At 36.1% G+C, this 27,316-nt stretch overlaps 1 protein-coding gene across 1 annotated transcript; it reads right to left on the reverse strand.

Annotated features, from left to right (window-relative positions):
- Positions 1-8,449: 8,449 nt before the first annotated feature.
- On the reverse strand, positions 8,450-26,638 carry LOC138316095 (eukaryotic translation initiation factor 6). The gene is made up of 7 exons (XM_069257591.1): positions 26,409-26,638; positions 15,918-16,003; positions 15,233-15,408; positions 14,845-14,955; positions 14,466-14,531; positions 9,825-10,006; positions 8,450-8,938 (listed from the first exon to the last, which is right to left on the reverse strand). Exons 1-7 carry the CDS (start codon positions 26,513-26,515, stop codon positions 8,929-8,931), a joined length of 738 nt encoding a protein of 245 aa, XP_069113692.1. The 5' UTR covers positions 26,516-26,638; the 3' UTR covers positions 8,450-8,928.
- Positions 26,639-27,316: the final 678 nt, after the last annotated feature.

Here is a 27,316-nt window from a genome sequence, read left to right on the forward strand (position 1 = left end):
ATTTGAGATGACGGAGGACCCCATGATAGCTCAACAAATCGCACGATTGTATATAAACAGCAGAAAACTGGGAAATGGCAACTGATATTATGCAGATCACAGCAACGCGACACCTCCGACCAAGAGTAACTCGAATCTCTGGGATACGTAATGGTCAAGTCTTAAGGCACAAGTATTTTTGATCAATATGAGATCTTAGCAAGCCAACATTAATCCGGGTTTGCAATCTACGTGTGTGGCCATGAAGAGGAAATGAAAAATTCAAAAAAGAGGGTACTACCACGATAACAAAACTACACCAACCCCATGAAAAGCTTTATGACAAAGTGTTCTTACACAGTGGTTCGGTATGTTAATGAAAGCACATTGAACCGTGACTGCACTTTCCGTAAGTGGAAGATGAAAGGGAAGGGTAAACACTGAAATAAAAAATACAAGTAGGTAGGACTGAAGAGTTGCGGAAATGAGAGGCAAAAATGAAGAGAGGTCATCGACATGCTGAAGGGAAAACGTAACCAGGGTGTGTTCAATTTTCCGTTGACAAGAAAGTGTATTCAGATGACGTTATGCTGGATTTGTGCGTGAAAAATGTGTAGATATGTTGATGAATGCCACAGATTCTGTAAGCACACCACTCACCTTTAGGAGAAAGGGCTTATCCAGAAGTGATTGAGGGGGGGGGGGGGGCAAGAGGCTGTGAGAGAGGTGTTGGGGGCGTGATGGGCCGGATGTCTCATTTGATTTGATAGGAGCCGAGCGTGGCAACTGGAGCAATATAGAGACAACGATCCCCCGGGGGGGGGGGGGGGAAACGGTGGGTTGGCAGGACATTTAGCGATCACCAGGGACAATGACATATTAGTATGCCTGGACTGCAAGTAGGGGGCCATTATACACGAGGGAAATGTGGCACACACAGCGTAGGAGCCGGATGGCGGCATGAGCAAGAGCACATTTGCAGTCAGGGCGGGGGGGGGGTAGAGGCGATGACATGGGCAACACTTCCACACATCATGTGACCGTCGGGCGAGAAGAGTAAAGTAACGGAAACGGGGGCGCGTGCACGTCGGAAGAAAACGAGAGTCCCGATATTGGAGGGGATTAGATAATCCGTTTATGGGCGAGGGTGATGATTAGATCCATATGGTCCGACACCAAACGACTGCCAAACCTTGAGAGGAGTCGGGGAGTTTGGGAGAACGAGTTCGCTAGAGTGCAGCGAGAAAGTCTAAGTGTTCAAGAAAGCAAACTCAGGGAATGCTAAGAACCCCACGACAAAGGAGGGAGAGGTGTGGAAGGGTGGTCACGAAAGGGTGAAGGGAAGAGGGAAACAACGGGCATAATTCTTTAGCTTGGGGGGCGCACGATCCTAGAAAGTGATGAACATTGGGGGTCTAGCAACGGAAGACGCTACCCTAAACGCCATTGTAAGTATACTGTATTACGCGGTGGACTAGAAATGGTCACCGGGCACCCAAACGTCGTGGCACAATCATCAGCGGGGGCGGGCGTGAAGGGGGACCTTTAACGGGGGATATGTGGAGACGTGCTTGGAAGGGGATCTGAAGAGGATCATCGTGTAGTACCGAATCTGAAGGATAGGGACGTGCCTGAGACGCGGTTGTCAACCAGCAATGACCAATATGTCAAGAGGTCTTTAGTTGGCCAAAAGAAAAGTTGGAGATCTTCTACTTAGGTGGATTCTCTTGGGCCGGTCCAAAGGCAAACAGATGTATGTCAGATCAGACGAACGTGCGAGTCGTCATAAATATCGCAAAATCGCAATTCAGCAGATTCATTACAGAATAGGGGATGACCAACGTATACGATCCTCTTCATGTCCGTGGGATCCCAGCATCCGAACCAACAGAGTAAATTATTAAGAAATCGGTCTGGGACGTTTACGAAAGATAGAGCTGTTGAAACAACAATGCAAGATGGTCGTAGCGAACTGAGAGGTAGAAATTTTAGGCCATAAATGATACGAATGAGCTATGGTTGCGGCGTCCGTCGTCCGTCCGGCGTCAACATTTCCATTTAAAAACAACAAATGAATGACATTGACCTTCATTCAAGGTCACAGGGGTCAAATAGGTGAAAATCTTTAACAGACTTCTTCATAACCAAGAGGCCTAAAGACGTGATATTGGGCCTGTGACATGCTGGGATGAAGGGCTAGTAATATAAGTTTGTTCACGTGTATGACATTGACCTTCATTCAAGGTCACAGGGGTCAAATAGGTGAAAGTCTTTAACAGACTTCTTCATAACCAAGAGGCCTAAAGACGTGATATTGGGCCTGTGACATGCTGGGATGAAGGGCTAGTAATATAAGTTTGTTCACGTGTATGACCTTGACCTTCATTCAAGGCCACAGGGGTCATAAAGGCTAAAATCTTTAAACGACTCTTCTTCTTAATAACCAAGAGGCCTAGGGGCCTCTAACGTGCTTGGGCATGATATAAATTCTTATTCACTCTCCTTTTTGTTAAGTATGAACCATGCATGATTATCAGATAGCAGGTGAGCGATTCGGCCCATTGGGCCCTTGTTTTATTCAACCTGCAAATTATTGCTTAAAGTATGACATGATCTTGAAGATAAACGATGCAATATATATATTATTATATTGCATACTTGACAAATACGCTTCTTTTAAATTTTTAAATAATCTATATATTATATCTATATCATTTATAAATAAATACTGCAAAAATAACGGAAAGAATTTGCGTCTCTTGAGTCTCGATTTCGGTTTCATTTTTCAGGATAATGTAATACGCGAAGAAAATGATTTACGATCAGAGTTAAAGAAGCTTCTTTCTAAAATAGAGGAAATGTTTGGAGGAACGTAGCTACAGGTAAGTAACTAAATAAAGACGAAAAACACAATCTATTTTTATTGTTATTCTTACAAACCCAAATTACACGCGCAAGTTAGTGTGTTCTAATGACACATGTAGTAATTGTGGACAGATCAAACAAACTATATATTAAAGATCCATCAAATTACACTACATTTCATGAATTAATACCGATTTCCATTCTAAAAAGTATATATTAATTTGTTTTATCGAAAAAACAACCGAGTCTTAGTATATATGTGTTGAGACAAATGTAAAGTGGCGAATGTATTCGTTGGGTCGTGTTTTTATTCTTTAACTGAAAAAAGACGCTGGTTTTTTCCCTTAAAAATAACTGGTTTTGTTTTGTGTGTATTTTGTTTTTTCATTTCGTTTTTTTTGATCTGTCGATTTTTATTTTCTGTTAATCTACTGTTCACCTATTCATCGTGGGCAAACTAATTACCATTTTATACAATAAATGCGACTGCTAATTACTAATATGTGATAGAATATACCCAAGCATATACATTGTGTGAGATAATTACTCATTTGGCCTATATATATATATATATATATATATATATACTGTCATTACAGAAAGGAGAAAACACTGCCCGGCGCTGCTCTTCAGTACTATCAATGGTAAAACCTAAACATACATAATTTGTGTTATATATATGACAATAACTAAATAAAGTATTCTGATCATGGCATTATTCCGGAGGCGTCGACAACATGAATATGAACTTATCAGAGTGTTGTAGATGATTTTAAACCAGGAGTATCATTTAGTTTATGTTAGTTGTGCGGTTTGAAGATCAATCGATAGTATATACTACCTAAATATTTGATATAGTATACTGTAGATGATTTTTCGTGTTTTGTTCCTTATATTTATAGAATGTGATTCATTGTTATTTTATACAAAATCCAAATACCTTCCCTGTGTATGTAGTCTCATTGAGTGGTTTCACAATGTCGTTGCTATATGAATTTCTTATCAATATTTTCTTATCAATATGTCATAATTATCATGTTATTCCTTAGTAGATGTACGTAGGTGTGTATTTAGGTTCATGTATGCGTGTTTATTATTATAATTTATTTATTACGGTTATTTATCCTTTTTTACTGTGCTATTTCCCTAAAATTGGTTAGGAAGCGAATCGTATTTGTTCGTCATTAGGTGTCCATATCCACAACAAAGAGGTAGAAGACCACTTAGCAGTTGTTCTTTAATAAAACCTATTTGCCTACCTGAGACATCGCCAGAGCTTATTACGCACGGCTCTCCTATAATTTTGAAAGATAAAATACTGTATGTGCCTTGCATAATGGGTAAATTGCTGTTTAAATGATATTTTTTTCTCTTGTTCTGTGGAGGCTGTAACCACCTAGGACACATAGTTCTACATATTACCAATGCGGCAGTCTACAGATGATGTCCCCTCAATCACCATCATCACACTTCCATACCCTGTTCTCATTATCATACAAAATGTAATTAATTCTATAGTCAAAACGTGTGTTTATCTTTATGTTCGTTACATCAATACATAGATTTATACTATCTTACTCTCTGATTAATGTTAGTCTGAAAGAAAAGTATTTCATTCGTTGATGTTGGTTATTGACTTATCACTTATTTCTGGTATATATATAATTTTTATCGATTTTTTAAAAAGTAAATGGGCCAAGTGTTATTAAAATGTCTTTATCTTGTTTTTAAAGATGCTCCACCGCCGACAAAGCATAAATGATATTCATCACCTGAACAATAATTGGTGTTTAAATCGTGTATAGATATGTTTAATTAACACAAAAGGTAATATAAAACAATTTATTTTGCCTTTCCATATAGGATATAGTGCCACTGAAGTTTTTTGGGATGCAACTTATTATTTTTTTGTAATTTTAACTTGAAGTAAAATTAGAAGCTCAAACTTTTCTATGGTGGTAATGGTGTAAAGTAAGTAACTTTTGTAACTGAAGAAAAATACGAAATCACCTGCTCCTGTTTTTGATAGTGAAAAAATACCATTTGTCAGCGGTGGAGCATCTTTAATAGTACGCATATTATTTTAATGGTTTTTTTTTCTTCCTCTAAATAAGGAACATGTGTTTATGTTTGTAACATTTCAAATTCAATAAAGTAACTATGTTTATTAGCTAACTTATAAATCACTCATCTAGCACAGTTAATAGGTGTAACTAGTAAGTATTTATTAATTTATTTTGGCTGTGTGTGCACCACGTAAATGTTTGTTGAACATGCAAAAAATCTTGTTCCGGGATAAAATATGCAGCTCCGGTGAATCACATATATTCCATCAAACAAACAATAATGCCATTTTTAGAATTCTACTTCGGGTAATCTTAATATCTATTTGACGGATTTGGCTTTATAGAACATGTTTAATAATCCAAATGGTGGCAACTAATAATATACAATTATGGCTTATGTATATATTTTCTTGATAACATTATTTTAACTACGACAACGTTTAGGTACAATAGTATTATTTGAAATGCCTCCAAAATGTAATACTTAATGTGTGTGGTGCTATTATCACCAAAATGTCTAAATGTATTCTTAATCTAATTTTGAAGTATTTTAATACTTAAAGTAGCTAAAATATTAGAAAATATATAATAAATGCGAAGACCTACGCTTCATATGTTTTTATCATCAATGTACATGTACTTGTTTGAAAAGAGTACAATTTAATGCATTGTACTTTTTGTTGTATCTTCAATCCTATATCAAATTATTATCATTTCGTAGCATTATAATATAGGTCACCCGAGACTTTACAGCATTGATCTGGGTTTTTTTTTTTTTTTTTTTTTTTTCATATTGTATATCAAGTTAACTTATTGTCATCATTTTTGCAGCATTGTAGGCTTACATTAGGTCATCTAATATAAATTCTCAATTGATCTTTTCTAATCGCAAATTTTCCAACATGGTAAAACATTCCCTTTTGTGTCCATTTACATTTCCAACTGCTTCTCAAAACCTATTGAGGATTTTAATTTCAAATATATATTTTGGAGGAACGTTTCACGGCCAATGTGTTAAAATTATATGCCTCCCTTCTCAGGGGCCCTGTGGAGTCCAGCACGCCAAGTTAACTAATTTATGATAGTTCTTCTCAACTCCCAATTATCTTTATTGATTGAAGTCCGATCATTAAAATGTGCATTTCATTATCCTGGAATCTCATGTTTTTTCCTGGGATGGGTTAAAGTTTATTTTAGTAGGGAAAATATAATATGTTTGAGTATTATTTGTTCAATTACAGTAACAAATGGGACAACATTAATCAGAATTATAAGTCACAGGGGGAACCGGATTAGGGTAACTGCAGTTACCCATATCCAACAAGGACAATAAGATTCTCTTGTGTTTTTGTACCGTCGCCATGTTGGACATACATGTATATATGGGTAACTGCAGTTAGCCCCCCCCCCCCCCCCCCCCCTGTAATAAGTAAACCTAGCAGTTGAATATGGTAGAGTGTTCAGTCCTAACTGATTAAGGCGCCATGTACCGGTGGTTGAGGTCAAAATGGCAATTTTTTTTCAACTTCCAACAGTTTTATATAGTCGTCAAAATTACTCTGGCTTATCTAGGGAAAGCCATGCTTAAGCATTATTCGTTTAGTTTCTATAGGAAATGGGTTAACGTGTTTTAGAATGATCAAAACATGGTTATTGAACAGTATGGACCAATTGGCACTGTCTTACCTCTAATGGCATGATGAACTGGGCAAAAAGGGGTCATTTTAAAAATATTCCTGGCAACTCATAACTATAATAGATTAAATTTACTCTGTAGATAAAGGTATCTAAAGAGCCTTGTTTACAAACAATTACAAATGTAGAACCAATCTTATCACTCTGGGGTTATCCTTTAGGATGGCAGTTTGATACTATGCACATTGGCTGATATCAAGCGGCTGGTGGATGCACAGAGCCAAAAAGATTTTGTATCGGATCACAGATGAATTTTGTTTATGAAAATATCTCACCAGGTTTGAAATATTGAACGTTTATATTGAGTAATTGAATATGTCTGAAAAGATATTGGTATCATTTTGAAGCATTTAATTTCTATAATAAAAGTAACTGTACTAATTTGAAATAAGTATTTTTAGACTACCATATCACATGGTGGGCTATTCAAGTTGCCTTTCGTCCGTGGTCTGTCTGTCCGTCCGTTAACAATTCTTGTTATCGCTATTTCTCAGAAAGCACTGAAGGGATCTTTCTCAAATGTGTAGGTTTCCCCAAGGCCCTAGTTGTGCATATTGCATTTTGGGACCAATCAGAGAATTTTTTGATAGTTGATGTTTTTTACCGCTATTTCTCAGAAAGTACTGAAGAGGTCTGTATCAAATTTGATATGTAGGTTCCCCTAGCGGCCCTAACTATATATAGTTAAATTGGGACCAATCAGTTAACAAGATTGCTGATAGGCAGCCATCTTGGATTTTAATAGTTAGAGCAGAGAAAAGATCCTTCTTTCCATTGCCAGACAGATCATTCTATTGTGGGCGCCAAGATCCCTCTGGAATCTCTTTTCATATTTATAGATACTGAATGCTATTTATAATGTCTGATGTATAGAAGTGTTGTTCTTAAATCGGATAAATTTTGCCAAATATACCTGCAGTTGAATTAAATGAGATTATTATACCTTTTGTATCATTCATTATCAAACTAACTGAGCATTGTTGTAAAAAGTTTTAAGAATTATATTATTATCATTATCAGAGTAACTGACATGTCTTAAACACATGATTAGTTCTAAATAAATTATCTAACTAGTAAGTATTACGTGATAAGTACCGGGTAGTATACACCGGGTATGTACATTGTATTGTCGTTAATACAGTAGATTTTTATTAGTTTTTATGAAAATAAACATGAGATTGTATACTTTTTGGTTTGTATTATATCTGCTGTAGGTTGAAGCATTAAAGGTGATACTCTCCAGATAAGTGAAGGTCCCTTTCTACTGTGCACCATCATGGCACCAAGCTCACTTCCACTTGATGTTTAATACCATCATGGCACCAAGCTCACTTCCACTTGATGTTTAACAAAGTCATCACATTTCAAGAATCTGGACATTTAGTTCGTAATTAAAAATAGCACACCCAATATAAAATCAATGCATCACATAACAGTGGTTTGTTCAGCCATGTCATAAATATCACAAGACATGTGTGATGTCATAGCTAATAATGATATCATCATCAAATTATGATGTTGCAAATAGTCTTAGTAGGCTTAAACATCAAATCCAAGCTTGATTTTGACACTCTTAAATGGAAACGAAATTAAAATTGGTAGTTTTGTCTATATTTCCATAAATACAAGTTACTGGTATGTGATAAATAGAATCTTGCACTCATGTGTATGTAATATGAAATTTATTCAAGTTTTTAGGAAGTAAATAATTTGGTATGTCACTTGCCCAAATCCTTGTGACATATCAAATTATTGAACTTGTTTAATAAATTTCATATTACATAGCCACTCATGTATTAAATTAGATCCCCCTTTTCTTCCAAAAATTGATTATAAAACCATACTATTCTTTCTTCCTGTATTTATTGTTTGTGATCATGATCATTTACAGAATGTTAATAACACACATAGCTGTACAAATATTTTGGGTACTAAACATGAAACATGATATTTATATACTAATATATTGAGATGTTTAACAGAACATGGTAATGCATTCATCAGTTTATGAATCAGATCCACTGTACAGCATACATATAACAACAGCACTAGTAAGTCATCTGTTTCAATATACCGGACTTACCCATATATCTGAAACTGACGTTTGGACACATATAATGCATACCTATTCTTAAAACAAAGAGTTTTCTTAGAAAGACTTTCTTGTGCTTCCTTGCATCACAGTGTCTATATACAAAGCAACAATGCCTGATGTCCTCACTTTGTACAAAGGTAAATGCTTTAAATTGGTAAAGATTGAATGCCAATCTTTTAACAGCTTGCTGTCTGCGTGTTGTGATAACTAATTTGGCGAGATGCTGTCTTACGTCATACTGAAACAGAAAATCACAACATTAAGTAGAAAATCCTATCAATAACATGTGCAGTGTAAAATACATTTTAACACAAGCAAGAAATGAAACTCGTCATTCTATGGTCAAATAAGGACAAGCCAAGGCTAACGATAACGCCAGACATTAACCATTTCATCTAATGGATGGCCTTCCCTGTATAAAATTATTTTAAGGATGACCTTTCCTGTATAGCATCCTATATAGCTATCAATCATCAGCTATAAGGTAGCTGCAATATTGCAGTTCAAAAGACTATATGCAGAAAATGGTGTCATCGTTATAGCTACAATTGACGCCTATTACTGCTAACGGAGCAAATTAATGAATATGCAAACCAGTATTAAAACATTTGTAAGCATTTTATCATATTTGTTTTATATCTCTTACCTACTAGGCAATAAAACTGAACCGTGAAGGGAAATTATACGTTAAGTCTACAAATTGTGATTTTCGCGTCTTGTGATACGGTAGATATTAAGAATGGAAGTTATGTTTGTGTTGGACAAAAATTATATATAAATGCATGTTTATGCATAAAATAATTGGAATCTTACAAAAAGTATCGAAAATTGTGCCCGAGTGATTTTCTGATGCACTGCTCCACTAGGACACATAGGCACCATTTCGTACCCAGCCGAAAGGTATTGTAGGCCGGGTATGTATATTCGTTCTACAGCTAAAGCTGTTCAAGAATAGCACCAATATGTAGGGAGTACAAGTGTAAAATACGGAGAGATTGCCTTCAGAATTATTTTTGTGTCCTTTATAGTGCCACCTCACTGAAACATGAAATTCAGCAGAAAATTATTTCTGAAGGCAATCTCTTGACAAAACGTGTGGAGTGATTAAATAAAAGCATACTGACCTATCAATTAAACTTTCTCTCATATCTGTTGTGATATTGCTGGGCTGTCTCTCTCCAAGTTTGAACACACTTTCTACCACAGATAGTTCTGTACTTGTTGTATCCAGTCCACAGAAAGCTATCCAGTCATTAACTACTAGTCCGGCTCCTATCACATCACTGCCTCTGTTTATCGTGCCAGCCTACAAGTCAAAAGCATACACTGTTAAACACACAAGTCAAATCATAAACTGTTAAACACACAAGTCAAAACACACACTGTCAAAACCAAGTCAAAATCACACTGTTAAACAAACAACAAGCCCAAATCATACACTGTTAAACACACAAGTCAAAACCATACACTGTTAAACACACAAGTCAAAATCATACACTGTTAACACACACAAGTCAAAATCATACACTGTTAAACACACAAGTCAAAATCATACACTGTTAAACACACAAGTCAAAATCATACACTGTTAAACACACAAGTCAAAATCATACACTGTTAAACACACAAGTCAAAATCATACACTGTTAAACACACAACAAGTCAAAATCATACACTGTTTAAACACACAAGTCAAAATCATACACTGTTAAACACACAAGTCAAAATCATACACTGTTAAACACACAAGTCAAAATCATACACTGTTAACACACAACAAGTCAAAATCATACACTGTTAAACACACAAGTCAAAATCATACACTGTTAAACACACAAGTCAAAATCATACACTGTTAAACACACAAGTCAAAATACATACGTCACATTATACACTGTTTAAACACACAAGTCAAAATCATACACTGTTACACACACAAGTCAAAATACACGTTAAACACACAGTCACATTATACACTGTTAAAACACACATGTCACATTATACACTGTTAAACACACAAGTCACATTATACACTGTTAAACACAACAAGTCAAAATCATACACTGTTAAACACACAAGTCAAAATCATACACTGTTAAACACACAAGTCACATATACATACACTGTTAAACACACAAGTCAAAATCATACACTGTTAAACACACATGTCACATTATAAACACATCAAAATCATACACTGTTAAACACACACAGTCACACATATACACTGTTAAACACACAATGTCACAATCATACACTGTTAAACACACATGTCACATTATACACAGTTAAACACACACGTCACATTATACACTGTTAACACACACATGTCACATTCATACACTGTTAAACACACATGTCACATTATACACTGTTAAAACACACAAGTCAAAATCATACACTGTTAAACAACACAAGTCAAAATCATACACTGTTAAACACACAAGTCAAAATCATACACTGTTAAACACACACAAGTCAAAATCATACACTGTTAAACACACATGTCACATTATACACTGTTAAACACACAACAATGTCACATTATACACTGTTACCAACACACACAGTTAAACACACACGTCACATTATACACTGTTAAACACACACGTCACATTATACACTGTTAAACACACAAGTCAAATTCATACACTGTTAAACACACAAGTCAAAATCATACACTGTTAAACACACAAGTCAAAATCATACACTGTTAAACACACAACAAGTCAAAATCATACACTGTTAAACACACACGTCACATTATACACTGTTAAACACACATGTCACATTATACAACTGTTAAACACACAACAAAAATTACACTGTTAAACACACAAGTCAAAATCATACACTGTTAAACACACAAGTCACAATCATACACTGTTAAACACACAAGTCAAAATCATACACTGTTAAACACACACAAGTCAAAATCATACACTGTTAAACACACAGTCACATTATACACTGTTAAACACACAAGTCACATCATACACTGTTAAACACACATGTCACATTATACACAGTTAAACACACAAGTCACATTATACACTGTTAAACACACAAGTCAAATCATACACTGTTAAACACACAAGTCAAAATCATACACTGTTAAACACACAAGTCAAAATCATACACTGTTAAACACACAAGTCAAAATCATACACTGTTAAACACACAAGTCAAAATCATACACTGTTAAACACACATGTCACATTATACACAGTTAAACACACAAGTCACACAACAAGCCCAAATCATATACACTGTTAAAAACACAACAAATCATCACATTAACACACACTGTTAAACACACACACACATTATACACTGTTAAACACACATGTCACATCATACACAGTTAAACACACAACAAGTCCAAATCATACACTGTTAAACACACACAGTCAAATCATACACTGTTAAACACACACGTCACATTATACACTGTTAAACACACAACAAGCCCAAATCATACACTGTTAAACACACAAGTCAAATATACACTGTTAAACACACACGTCACATTATACACTGTTAAACACACATACAGTCACATATATCACATTATACACTGTTAAACACACACAGTCACATTATACACTGTTAAACACACATGTCACATTATACACAGTTAAACACACAACAAGTCCAAATCATATACACTGTTAAACACACAAGTCAAAATCATACACTGTTAAACACACATGTCACATTATACACAGTTAAACACACACGTCACATTATACACACTGTTAAACACACAAGTCAAAATCATACACTGTTAAACACACATGTCACATTATACACAGTTAAACACACATGTCACATTATACACTGTTAAACACACACAAGTCAAAATCATACACTGTTAAACACACAAGTCACATTATACACTGTTAAACACACACGTCACATTATACACAGTTAAACACACACGTCACATTATACACTGTTAAACACACAAGTCAAATCATACACTGTTAAACACACATGTCACATTATACACTGTTAAACACACACGTCACATTATACACTGTTAAACACACACAAGCCAAAATCATACACTGTTAAACACACAACAAGTCAAAATCATACACTGTTAAACACACAAGTCAAAATCATACACTGTTAAACACACAACAAGTCAAAATCATCATACACTGTTAAACACACAAGTCAAAATCATACACTGTTAAACACACAAGTCAAAAATCATACTGTTAAACACACAAGTCAAAATAATACTGTTAAACACACAAGTCAAAATCATAACTGTTAAAACACAAGTCAAAATCATACACTGTTAAACACACAACAAGTCAAAATCATACACTGTTAAACACACAACAAGTCAAAATCATACACTGTTAAACACACAAGTCAAAATCATACACTGTTAAACACAACAAGTCCAAATCATACACTGTTAAACACTAGTCAAATCTTACAAAAGCAACTTGTTTCAATTATATCACAGTCTGTCAGCCATTTATAATAGATTTCTTGGTGCAAGCAACCTTATAATGATGTCAAGCAATAGTGATGTCACAATAGATTGAATATATATTGTGACGTGATACCAATGTGTGTTGCCAATTCAGAAGTCAGTATTCTGTCACATCTATTGTATTAATAACAGCTAACTTTAAGGCTGTACAAGGATGGCATCCTCTGTGCAGGGAGTGCGAGAGTATAATCCTGAGAGCTTGGCCTCTATGTGCAGGGAGTGCGATAGTATAATCCTGAGAGCTTGCCTCGTATGTGCAGGGAGTGCGATAGTATAATCCTGAGAGCTTGCCCTCGTATGTGCAGGGAGTGCGATAGTATAATCCTGAGAGCTTGCCCTCGTATGTGCAGGGAGTGCGATAGTATAATCCTGAGAGCTTGCCCTCGTATGTGCAGGGAGTGCGATAGTATAATCCTGAGAGCTTGCCCTCGTATGTGCAGGGAGTGCGATAGTATAATCCTGAGAGCTTGCCCTCGTATGTGCAGGGAGTGCGATAGTATAATCCTGAGAGCTTGCCCTCGTATGTGCAGGGAGTGCAATAGTATAATCCTGAGAGCTTGCCCTCGTATGTGCAGGGAGTGCGATAGTATAATCCTGAGAGCTTGCCCTCGTATGTGCAGGGAGTGCGATAGTATAATCCTGAGAGCTTGCCCTCGTATGTGCAGGGAGTGCGATAGTATAATCCTGAGAGCTTGCCCTCGTATGTGCAGGGAGTGCGATAGTATAATCCTGAGAGCTTGCCCTCGTATGTGCAGGGAGTGCGATAGTATAATCCTGAGAGCTTGCCCTCGTATGTGCAGGGAGTGCGATAGTATAATCCTGAGAGCTTGCCCTCGTATGTGCAGGATGCGATAGTATAATCCTGAGAGCTTGCCCTCGTATGTGCAGGGAGTGTGAGAGTATAATCCTGAGAGCTTGCCCTCGTATGTGCAGGAAGTGTGATAGTATAATCCTGAGAGCTTGCCCTCGTATGTGCAGGGAGTGCGATAGTATAATCCTGAGAGCTTGCCCTCGTATGTGCAGGGAGTGTGAGAGTATAATCTTGAGAGCTTGCCCTCGTATGTGCAGGAAGTGTGAATATAACCTTAAGAGATTGTGCTCATATTTGTCAGGACAGAACCAAAACCATGTACCTTCATCCCAGAGAAAGGAAACTCTGCACTTGTCAAGGAGATAATACAGTAAAACAGAATAAGTGTAAAAGAAGCAGCAGGATCACAGTAAGTGTCCTTATACATCACCAGATACTTACCACTAAAGGAACTTGTAAAAGAGATGACAGTTCATCCTGATCTTCTACTTTTGTTTTTGGATGAACCTGAAACACAATAACAAGCAGTTTTAATACAATTTATTTCAAAATGCGTTTTAGAATTTGTAAAGGAATTTCTTTCATTCTGAAACTTTTATCTTGATAAACAGATCTAGATTATGGAAGTCCAATAATATTTATACTTTATATTCAGACCTAACACAAATCTGAAGCTTTACAATTTCTGTCTCTTATAAATGACTTCTGAACACAAAAAATTCCATGAAAATAAAGCTATATTAAAAAAGTTCCTCATCTATTAAAAACCAGTAAACTAATTGTATATATATAATGGTAAGTCCTGAGGGGTACAACTCACCAGACCTCCCTGGTTACTGATGGCACAGTAACTCCCAACCAGGACGTTCTCTGCCACTGTTTGTCGGAATACTTCTGTTTTCAGTGTGTCTGCAATGATTTCTTCTGTTTCCTGAAAAATAAATCACATTCAGAAAATAGGATTTATTTATTTTGTTTTATGTCTATTTAACAGCTAGGGTCATTTAAGCATGTATCAGGTTAAAAAGTTTGAGGAAAACCAGCGAAAAATCCAGAACCCACCTTTAACTATAAAGATATTTACAAAGATGTAATACATCAATGAATAGTGGTACCATTATTTTAAGAAAACAAACAGCCAGAATATTTCTTTCACTTGAATAGTGATAAGCCATTCTGTTTATTAGTGAACAGAAAGTACAACTCACTCTGTCCAGATCTGGATGTACAAGTGAAACATAGTCGTTACAGGCTATGACATTGCCAAGGGCAGATAATCTCTCCTCGACTCGCTGTACGGCGACACTGTCTGGGAGAGAATTACGTATGTGTTGAAGTTCTTGGTCTGTAGTAGAACTTGGAACCAGCAAACCATGCCTGTTACCTGTAACAACGAGAAACAAATAAATGTTCAATTAACAGATGCTAATCCTTAGGCTTCTGAATAGAAGACTTAAAAACAGACTGAAAACTTTTCAAATCAATAGTAGTGCATAATGATTCATAATAAACAAATGGAAGTTGATTGCCTTACTTGTTTAAGTACCACTTCTAAAGTAATCAAATTACAGTTACTTTACTATTCACGATCAATGTTTTTAAATCTCCATTCACAATCAACGTTTTTAAATGACTTAAATAAAATTCATACAAAATTATTATCCATCATGCTCAAAAAATGTCATTCAGTTTTTATTTCTATTCTTGTAAAAAAATTGTTACCAATTTATAACTATTCATCAAAAAAAAGGAGTAGATTTGTATAAAGTCTACATAAAATCCAGAAAGAACATAAACGAAAGATGTTTGAGAACAGCAAAGCTCGCATCTGTCAAGTTTTTACAAAATATAACATAATGATAACTAAGAGCTAAAAAGTATCATTGAACTTACCAACACACATTCTTCCAATGATTCTACAACCTGATAAAGAGATGTGTACAACTGGGATAGCTTCTGACAACTCGCCTTCAAACACACTGTAATAACAGTTTCAAAAAGGTAATTCACTTAAATATTTAATGTGTTATCTTGTAGGTAAATTAAAGGATATATATAAAACTGGACTAATAAAAATGTTTTTAATGCATACAAAGATGTAAATAACCTTAGCAAGATTATTTACTTTGCACTACACGTGCACTAGCAGTGTGTAATGGGCCAGCACCTATACTATGGTAGCTCTATATATAAAGACAACATGTACCATACATGCATATTATCTATCTAACAGTCTGATGAGCTACAAGTTATTGTACTTCTGATGATTGTAAAGTTAATGGGTTTTTTAAACTTATATAGCCATCAACATTACAAAATTGTCTCATCGGGCTAAACCTCTAACATTATTGGAATAAAAATATTGCAATCATATGTAGCATGATTTGACTGGGCCGATCATCGGTGACCAAGTAGCTAAGTAGAGCATTGGGCTTGCTAGTACTCGGGTATTCCTGTGTTCGCATCCAAGGTTGGTCGCTTCATTTTCTTCTCTCCTGTTATTATATATAATTACAAAACTGACGCCAAACTAAAACACCTGTGGTGGTGATATAAGGGTCTTGCATGTCTTCAAGGACTTTGAAAAAGGAGGGAGGGTCATTTGACTCGACAAGTATTTGTTGAGAAAAATTATTTTCATTCTCGTTTTTTAAGGTGTCTTGCGTGGTGTTTAGTATAGTGTTATTAAGAGACAGTGAGAATCGAATCCTTATCACTTATAAAAAATCTGTGCTGGTCTTATTTCAAGTTTCTTTTCAGTAACGGAACATGGAAAATGGATAAAATTCAAGTCGTTTGTAATGAGTGTAAGCAAAAGTTAACATATTCTGGAATACAACCAACCTAACAACACATTTACAACACCACAACATTTGAAGTGTCTGTCAAAATATCGCGATATGTATCATATAATGAACCCTGTATTGTGATACATGTAGCAGCCTAACACTGATTCAAACAAGATGCCCAAAGGGCCCATATTGCTCACCTGGTTTGTAAGTACTGCCAAGTTTTGTTCTGAATACAGGTTCATTGTTTCTTTTCTAAATGAATTTAAATATTAACCTCTATTTCCCTTACCAGGACCCGCCCCTCCTACCCCCAGGGGGTCAGAGCCAAAATTTATACAAACTCTGTTCCCCTTCCCCTCGGGATGTTTCTAGACAAATTTGGTTACAATCCAAGCAAAATTCTATCACCAATAACGATTTAAAGGACATACCGCTATTTCCCCTATTGGGCCCCACCTCTCCTGGCCCCAAGGACCAGAGCCAAAATTTGTACAAACTCTATTCCCCTTCCCCCAAGGATGTTTCTAGACAAATTTGGTTACAATCCATGCAGAACTCTAGGACTAGTAGCAATTTAAAGGATTTACCTCTATTTCCCCTACTGGGCCCTGCCCCTCCTGCCCCCGTGGGGCCAGAGCCAAAATTTATACAAACTCTATTCCCCTTTCTCCAAGGATGTTTCTGACCATATTTGGTTACAATCCATGCAGAACTTTAGGACAAGTAGCGATTTAAAGGATTTACCTCTATTTCCTCTATTGGGCCCGCCCCTCCTGCCCCCGGGGGGTCAGAGCCAAAATTTATACAAACTTTATTCCCTCCCCCCCCCAGGATGTTTTTGGGCAAATTTGGTTACAATCCATGTAAAACTGTATGACTAATAGCGATTTAAAGATTTACCTCTATTTCCCCTATTGGGCCTCGCCCCTTCTGCCCCAGGGGGGTCAGAGCCAAAATTTATACAAACTCTGTTCCCATTCCCCTAAGGATGTTTCTGGCCATATTTGGTTACTATCCATGCAAACCTCTAGGACTAGTAGCAATTTAAAGAATTTACCTCTATTTCCCCTATTGGGTCCCGTCCCTCCTGCCCCCCCCCGGGGGTCAGAGCCAAAATTTATACAAACTTTATTCCCTTTCCCCCAAGGATGTTTCTGGCCAAATTTAATTACAAGCCATGTAGAACTGTAAAACTAATAGCGTTTTAAAGATTTACCTCTATTTCCCCTATTGGGCCCCGCCCCTCCTGCCCCCAGAGGGTCAGAGCCAAAATTTATACAAACTCTATTCCCTTTCCCCAAGGATGTTTCTGGCCAATCTTTAGAGGTCCTGGTTTTGAATCCGAGTCAGGCTGCTCCTCCTCTTTTACATATATAGAGTAATTAAAATGATCCTGTAACATTGGACAGCTCCTAATATCTATAAATATATCAAGGATTTAGAAGTGATAAGAATTCGTCACTGCTGTCTCTTAACACTACTAAACACCACACAAAACGCCTTTATACCAGGAATAAAAATAATTTTTCTCAATAAATACTTGCGGAGTCAAATGAAACACTAATGTAAAGCTTAATAAATTTCATGACATCTTATCCTTGCTTAAAAAATTTCTGTGACGTCATCCATTTTGTACAACAGATGTATAGTTTCACTATCCAATGATGGTCAGTTTGATGGTTTACAATCCAACAGTATTACCGTTGGTCAGTCAGATCATCCAATAATAAATATGCATAATTTGTAAGCATTGACAAATATTATAAACATCACTGAAAATATGGTATTTCAATGTTAAAATCTTCATTTGATATCCACAACAATTAAATTCACAGAAACTTTTTGGGATCGTTGTGTGTAACTAATGATTGATTATCACTATAACTGCATGTTGAATCCATTCTGATTTGATAACAATGTAACTGTGATATGGCAAATGGAATGCAGGTGTACCTATACACCTTACATGTACTGTATGTGTTCATTAGACCATAGAATAAACATGATTTACCTGTGTAACTAATTAAGTTCTATTCAACTATCTAACAAATTTTTTAAGTTTGATAAACCACTCGTTGGTGTAGAATAGGCCAGAGAAAACACCCTATCTGTGGCCTTCGGCCCTCGATAGGTGTGTTTTCTCTGGCCTATTCTACACCAGCGAGTGGTTTATCCTATAAATAAATAAAAAAAACTTTATTTCTTTACATAGATTACGAAACAAGTATTAGATCTTTGTGCATGCAATTATGTTTCTGATTCAGTTCAGTTCAGCAGTTAGAATCGGATGCAAATCACGCCATCTTGCAGGATAGCCATGTAGCAAGAACACTTGAATCAAATGGATGTTCGGTGTGTTACAAGCACTGCCGTTGAAGTAATATTAAAACGAATTACGGAAACAGACTTTAATCTGTCCGGATTCGGACGCCATCTTCCTGATAAAGAATGGTCACATGTGCGCTTGCATCCGTTAATTAGATTTCGGTGTAGAACAAACATTCGTGGTAAAAGTATTCTGAATAAGGATTTTCTAGAAATTAATCGGGCATTTTAATCAAATCTGGTTCAATTTACAGATGGAACAAATATATCTGTAGTAGTATACCATGTTCGAGACATTACTTTTATATTTCTTACATGTATTTAATTTAGATCACCATCGTGTAACATTAACAAGAGGCCCAAAGGGCCTGTATCGCTCACCTGGTTTGTAATGCAAAGTAATGTTCTGAATACAGGTTCATTGTTTCTTTTCTGAAGGAATTTGAATATTAACATCAAATTTCCCTATTGGGCCCCACCCCTCCTGCCCGGGGGTCAGAGCCAAAATTTATACAAGTTCTGTTCCCCTCCCCCAAGGATGTTTGCGGCCAAATTTGGTTACAATCCATGCAGAACTCTAGGACAAGTAGCGATTTATAGGATTTACCTCTTAATTCCCTTATTGGGCCCCGCCCCTCCTGCCCCCAGGGGCTCAGAGCCAAAATTCATACAAATTCTGTTCCCCTTCTCCCAAAGATGTTTGTGGCCAAATTTGGTTACAATCCATGCAGAACTCTAGGACAAGTAGCGATTTATAGGATTTACCTCTATTTCCCCTATTGGGCCCCGCCCCTCCTGCCCCAGGGGGGTCAGGGTCACCATTTATGCAAAACTATTTCCCCTATTGGGCCCCGCCCTCCTGCCCCAGGAGGGTCAGGGTCACCATTTATGCAAAATCTGATCCCCTTCCCCTAAGGAAGTTTCTGATCAAATTTGGTTATAATCCATGCAGAACTCTAGGACAAGTAGCGATTTGTAGGATTTACCTCTTCTGACCAAATTTGGTTATAATCCATGCAGAACTCTAGGACAAGTAGCGATTTATAGGATTTACCTCTATTTCCCCTATTGGGCCCCGCCCCTCCTGCCCCAGGGGGGTCAGGGTCACCATTTATGCAAAATCTGATCCCCTTCCCCTAAGGAAGTTTCTGACCAAATTTGGTTATAATCCATGCAGAACTCTAGGACAAGTAGCGATTTATAGGATTTACCTCTATTTCCCCTATTGGGCCCCGCCCCTCCTGCCCCAGGGGGGTCAGGGTCACCATTTATGCAAAATCTGATCCCCTTCCCCTAAGGAAGTTTCTGATCAAATTTGGTTATAATCCATGCAGAACTCTAGGACAAGTAGCGATTTGTAGGATTTACCTCTTCTGACCAAATTTGGTTATAATCCATGCAGAACTCTAGGACAAGTAGCGATTTATAGGATTTACCTCTATTTCCCCTATTGGGCCCCGCCCCTCCTGCCCCAGGGGGGTCAGGGTCACCATTTATGCAAAATCTGATCCCCTTCCCCTAAGGAAGTTTCTGATCAAATTTGGTTATAATCCATGCAGAACTCTAGGACAAGTAGCGATTTATAGGATTTACCTCTATTTCCCCTATTGGGCCCCGCCCCTCCTGCCCCAGGGGGGTCAGGGTCACCATTTATGCAAAATCTGATCCCCTTCCCCTAAGGAAGTTTCTGATCAAATTTGGTTATAATCCATGCAGAACTCTAGGACAAGTAGCGATTTATAGGATTTACCTCTATTTCCCCTATTGGGCCCCGCTCCTCCTGCCCCAGGGGGGTCAGGGTCACCATTTATGCAAAATCTGATCCCCTTCCCCTAAGGAAGTTTCTGACCAAATTTTGTTAAAATCCATGCAGTACTTTATGACTAGTATCGATTTAAAGGAAATGTTGACGGACGGACGACGACAGACGGACGGACGACGGACGCCGCGCCATGACATAAGCTCACCGGCCCTTCGGGCCAGGTGAGCTAATAATCAATCTGTAGTAGTATACCATGTTCGAGACATTACTTTTATATTTCTTACATGTATTTAATTTAGATCACCATCGTGTAACATTTTTTTTTTTTTTTTTCAAAGAAAAAAACCCCAATTACTTTATTCCCCAGACATCATAAACGTAGATGACTGCCAGGGTTGGGACCCTGGATTCAGCATCCGTACATAATTGTCCTCTTGCAAGAGGGCTTTCATTCAACATTCATTTCTCTATATTCTCTCTAACCTTCCAATCATTCACTTACTCTTTTTCTTTCTTTATATTATTCATTGATACATTCATTCTGTGAATCTTTCATACTCATTTCTTACTTTTCTTTCATTCTTAATTCATCCTCGCATTCTATAGCTAATTCCTAAATTTACCTAAAATATTCTGAACATAATTTATTGATACAATTTTCTTTTTCTTTGATTTTATAAACATTTCTAAATTACTTAGAAATAGGTATTGGACTTTCCTAAATATATGATCAACAGCAATTTCTATTTTGTTATACTTAATTTCATTTCTACATTTCCAAATGGACCATTTGAAGGACAATAATGCGGTATTGAGAAGAACTGACATATTATCTTTAGCTTGAAATCCCAAAATCACAACATCTGATGTCAGCATATCTTCATTAAATCCCGGAATGGTTTTAAATATATGTACAGAACAAATGTTTAGAATATTTCTGACAATACCACATTCAAAAAATAAATGTACAATATCTTCAGTTTGCGTTTTGCAAAAATGACACTTGCCATTCGAATTACCAAATTTACTTATTTTTGATTCTGTATATATAATGTTGTGTATACACTTCCATTGAAATTCTTTTACTTGATTTGTTGTAACGGTATTTTGTACATTTTTCCATATTAATTCCCAATTGAACTGTTTTTGAAATTCGATTTCCCATTTTAATTTGCAGATAGGATCTGCATCAGGATTTCTTTTACACGTTATCATTTTTGGTTTCAGACTTTTGTATCCTATCGGTTTATTATCTTTCCCTATAATATTAAGATTGGCGTCTATATTAGGATAAACAAAATCTGTCGCCCCAGCATCAATTCCTTTTAGAACATTCAACCGTTGTTTCGGAAAAGCGATCTTAAACTTTGCTAGTTCAGCGATACAATTTCTTTTGTCAGTTAACATGTTATATATTTCGTAATCCTCTTTAAAATTATTTCTGCGTTCATCCCATCGTGTAACATTAATAATCAGAGATATAATTAACGGGACACGGAACATACTAAAATGCGAAATGACAGTACATACTAAAAGCGGAATGAAAACGGACCATAGAAAAACATAGAAACATATAAGATTTAAAGTTCAATATTTTTCTTTGCCTTTTCTCTGAGCTTAGCAATCTCTGCATAAAACCCTTTTTAATTTGTTGGAAGTAAAAGTATTATTAAAACTGTTCGTCTGTACTAGACCTGGCTACATTGCACTAACACAAGCTCACAAATTATAAAGTGGCTTTCAACAGAACAATTAAAATTGCTAAACAATATCAACATATCATTGTTTAATTTCCATATTCTGTCCAATCAAAGGGTTAAGCTTCCGCGTAGCCCACCTAGCTTTTTGGGAAGCTAATACCAGGTACTTGTTATATTAGTCCGCTAAAACTGACCATAATCGCAGGCTCAAAATTCTGACTGATCGCCTGTTTATGGTCAGCTACCTACTGCTCTTAAAAAGTCGGGGATTGTAGTACAAATTTGGCGACAGCGATTATGAGAATTCTGCATGTTGGTTTGGGGTCAAATATGCCTTTAAAGTTAAAGGAAAACGTTTGGAACTCACTTTAATACATGTCACATCCCAATTCATCACATTAATGATGCTATGTCTCTAGTTATGTTCGAGACGTCCAAGAATCAGTGTTTCGGTAGCCATCTTTGAAGACCAAAAGTTAATTTTAACAGCCAATAGACCATTTGCCGGTTTCCAATAGGTTAGCGATTAGAGTGATCTCCCTTGAAACACAAAAGAGTTCCACCGGACAAAAATTTGGCCTTTACTATATTACTCAAATAAGAAAGTGCATGAGCTCAGTTGAATTGCTGTGTTCGCTAAAATCTAATTTTTTTGCTTGTATTTAGTTGTTGAGTGCTTTAAATCAAGCTGAGAGATATGTGCAAAGGCTGTCAACATACTCATTTAGCGATAAATCCGCATTTATCGTGCGCACATGCAGCCTGTGCCGGGCATAACGAAACGTTTTATTTATCAGATTCAGCTTAATCTTTACAGTGCTTAAAATATATTTTCATCTATATTTTTATCAGATTTTATGTCACCGTTTATAAGCCTATTGTATGCTAAACATATTGAATGTTATAAGGGGCGCTTAGTCCGCTAAACTTATATTATTAGGCTTTTTAACTTTTTTTGTCTTATAGTCTGTATATAAGGCAAAAAAATAATTTTTAAAAAACTTTTGATATCGGCAGGTATAGCGAACTAAGGAGCGCTATGCCCGGCACATGAAAAATCAAATTGATGCAGGCATATTTATATACATGTAAGTTACCTATTAACTTGTTCTTTATATCGACCTGGATTGATAATAAAAGTTCAACATTAAGTATTTAACGATGTAGATTCAGAAGCGTATAAAAGAATTTTCATGCTCATTTTAGAATTAATAGAACGTCAATTGATTACATTTATACATGGAATCCATAAGTTCTAATTGTTTTACCTGAATCGTAAATAGTGCCAATGAGAATTAATTGATACATACGCTAAAAGTTGTACATGTACTTCAATCACCAAAATGTCTCTAATCCGGTACAGTGTATAATTTCCCACTGATTCATTTTGATTAAACTTTTAAATTAGTAATCAATCAAGACATGCTTCTAGATACATGTAGTAATAATCTACAGAACAAGTATATGAGCAATTGTTTTTATATAAGGGGCAGCTTGGGTTTGGTTTGGTTTGATTTCAGGGTTTAAAGTCCAGGCATGACGATAACCATGGTACAAGTATCTAGAGTGTCAATTATATTGCAGAGAAATGATGTTTCACCTGTAATTATTAAACTTAATGCAGATTACATTTTCAATACGAAGTAAGTAACTTTGATCTCAAAATACCAGGAAGTTGCTAGAGAAAGGATTAAATGCGTAACATTCATAATTTGCTGGGGAGATGTAGATGTGTTCGGCAGGTAATAAGATTTGCATCCACATTGTTTTAACCATGTATGTGCCCCTTAGATTGTCACTGTTTGTGTCTGGGCATCAGTATACGTTTTAAGTAAAATCTTAATATGAACTTTGATTGATAAGCTGATGATCTGAAGATAATAAACAAATTCTAAGTTGATTTAAAGTGCTAAGTAAAGTAGCAAAATAAATGTACACGAACGTTATGTCAACATACTAACAAAGGGATCCTTGTTTTTATTTAAACATTTTCTTCCTTATTTGTGATTTTTATCATTTTTGCATTCTTCCGTTGTTCCAATAGTAATTACAATATACATTATTGTACATACAGTTGCATTACTTTATACATACATGTACAGTTATCAATCTGCAATAGGATAAATAATGTCAATTTTATTTCATTGAAAAAATATGTTCCACAGTAGAAGTTGATCCTCCAATATGCACTCTATAGGCCTAAATATCGGGAAAATCCTACTAAAATTTGCAAATCGCACGACTATGCAACTTTGCTGTCATGTAATAGATTATTTATTGGATTTTACAAACTGCTTTTTCACAAATACATTGTAGATCATTTATATATTAGATGTAAAGTATATAAACACATGTATTTAGAAACCTCATATTTGACATTTAATTATTTTCAGTCTAACGTTACTTTGAAAATGGTTACCTCTATACTAAGACGAGACGGGCCGACATCGCGAGTCGAACAATGCCTCTTTATAATCAACAATCTTTGTTTTCATATTTCCTGTATGCAGTTCATATACACTTTAACTTCCAAATATATATATGCACATAGCCGCCGTGTTTTTGTCTGCTATTCAATAGTTTTTGTTCGTATTGCTCATGTACTGGAGACTAACGTTAGCTAAGTTTTAAATAAATCACCCCATTCCTTTAATTTTCAAATAATTACTGATTTGTTTTGTATTTGTGACGTTAATAATTCAAGAAATGAAATGTCATATCTCATTATTAAAGTAAAAAAGAATCTTATTTCATAGAAGTAAGCACTTCTTATAATATAGCCGCTTCGGTAACTTGTCCGGTTGTTCCGGTTGCCGCTTAGGTGTTTGCAAAGAAAATCGCTTACGTTATTGAGAACCGGCAAATCGCCAATTAGAATCGTCGAATTTCACCGGAAATCGATCTCAGCTGTCTGATTGGGTGTTAAAATTAACTTTCAGTCTTCAAAGATGGCTACCCAAACATTGATTGTAGGACGTCTCGACCATAACTAGGGACATAGCATCATTTATGCGACGAGTTGGGATGTGACATGTATCAAAGTGAGTACCAAATGTTTTCTTTTAACTGTCAATACCTTTCTGACCCAAATTAAACCTACAGAAGTCCCATAATCGCTGTCGCCAGATTTGTACTACAATCCCCGGCTTTTCAAGAGCAGTAGGTAGCTGACCATAAACAGGCGATCAGTCAGAATTTTGAGCCTGCGATTATGGTCAGTTTTTTAACGGACTATTGTTAAGATTATATCAAGGATTTATAAGTGAGAAGGATTCGTGACGGTCTCTTTACACTATTAAACACCACGCGAGACGCTTATGATACGGGAATAAAAACCATTTTTCTTAACAAATAACGTTTATAACTTGCATTAAAGACGGAAGATTTAGAAGAAATGTCTTAAACTATCGTTAAAAAAATACGACAGCTCATGAAATGACAGCACGCTTCAGAAAGTAAGACGGCAACCCTCGCACCCCTATGCTACATCAAAGGATGCGCCGGCGGATATCAAAGGAAATCAGTCGTCCCCCAACGTCACGGTCAGTGCACAAACACAAAAGCGCCTGCGCTGTCTTTGCCCAAAACCCAGTGTGACTTATCCTTCTCATATACGTCCTTGATTATATATATAATTTGACGTGATCATTAATAAGGATTGAATAACCCAAAAGAAATCGTAAATCCAGTGTGTTTATCAACGTTCTTTTTTTTTGCTTTCACTACTTTCACTTTGATCAGAAACATATATGTTTCTGCTTTGATTCGATTGAAAATGACTGTTGTAAGGGCTATATCGTTTTACCTGTAAAAGTTCTCAGATCCACCAATGGCCACAAGACAGTAGGTGTTTGTGAGTTTTGAGAAGACTCCAACTTCATTATTTCCCTCGAACTGTGCGCGAATAGCCATAATTCTAAAATGAAAGAGACAATTGGAGGTCTTATTCTTCGAGTGATAGTGTAATCGTTGCAAGATTTCACAGACACGATGTCATGCTTTGTACACCGTGTTGTGCAAGAAGTGGACTACGTCATCAATTTATGTGTAGTCATGTTTCGCTGGTATATGCATTTTTCGGAATGAAAAATATACCGATCCTGATTGGACAGTTATCTCCCCTAGTCCAGAATATCAGCATTTTTTTTTATAATTTTTTTTTTCACTCAATTTTATAAAATACATGGACATATATTGACATGTAACTCACTTACTCACTATCATTCGTCATTATTTTTATAGGAAGATATGTATATACCTTATATACATACATACTTAGTACACAACACATACACCTTTTCACAGACCATCACACACTTGCACACCACATACACACATGAACAGAATATCAGCATTAGAAAGTGATCTGATACAGTACAATACGGACAATTTGTTACACAGAAAAAACCCCGTTATAATGAAAATCGATAGATTTTCACTTAGAACCCAGTAATGATAACTGTACAAATATTTTCACATTGCCTACTGTATGATATTCTATCAGAAACATATATTAATAATATATCAATATATGTTTCTGATTCTATCAAATCAAATTAAACATAAATAAAAACACCTCCCGTATATAGCACTCTCTTCAATATAAACATGATCTTCAATACGGTGAAGGAGGTTGATAACCTGGTAGCTGTAGTTGTAGATTGCTCGGGTCAGAAAGAAAAAAGTGGCTCGACAGAGGCTCGCCACTTTTGT

This window comes from Argopecten irradians, chromosome 2 (assembly GCF_041381155.1).
Source record: "Argopecten irradians isolate NY chromosome 2, Ai_NY, whole genome shotgun sequence".
NCBI lineage: Eukaryota > Metazoa > Mollusca > Bivalvia > Pectinida > Pectinidae > Argopecten > Argopecten irradians.

Coding starts and splice junctions, on each gene's coding strand:
- LOC138316095 (XM_069257591.1), bottom strand. CDS start 26,515: ATGGCTATTCGCGCACAGTTCGAGGGAAATAATGAAGTTGGAGTCTTC. Junction 16,004..26,408: donor GGATCTGAGAACTTTTACAG/GTAAAACGATAT, acceptor CTGTTATTACAG/TGTGTTTGAAGGCGAGTTGT. Junction 14,532..14,844: donor TCAGTAACCAGGGAGGTCTG/GTGAGTTGTACC, acceptor ATTGTGTTTCAG/GTTCATCCAAAAACAAAAGT.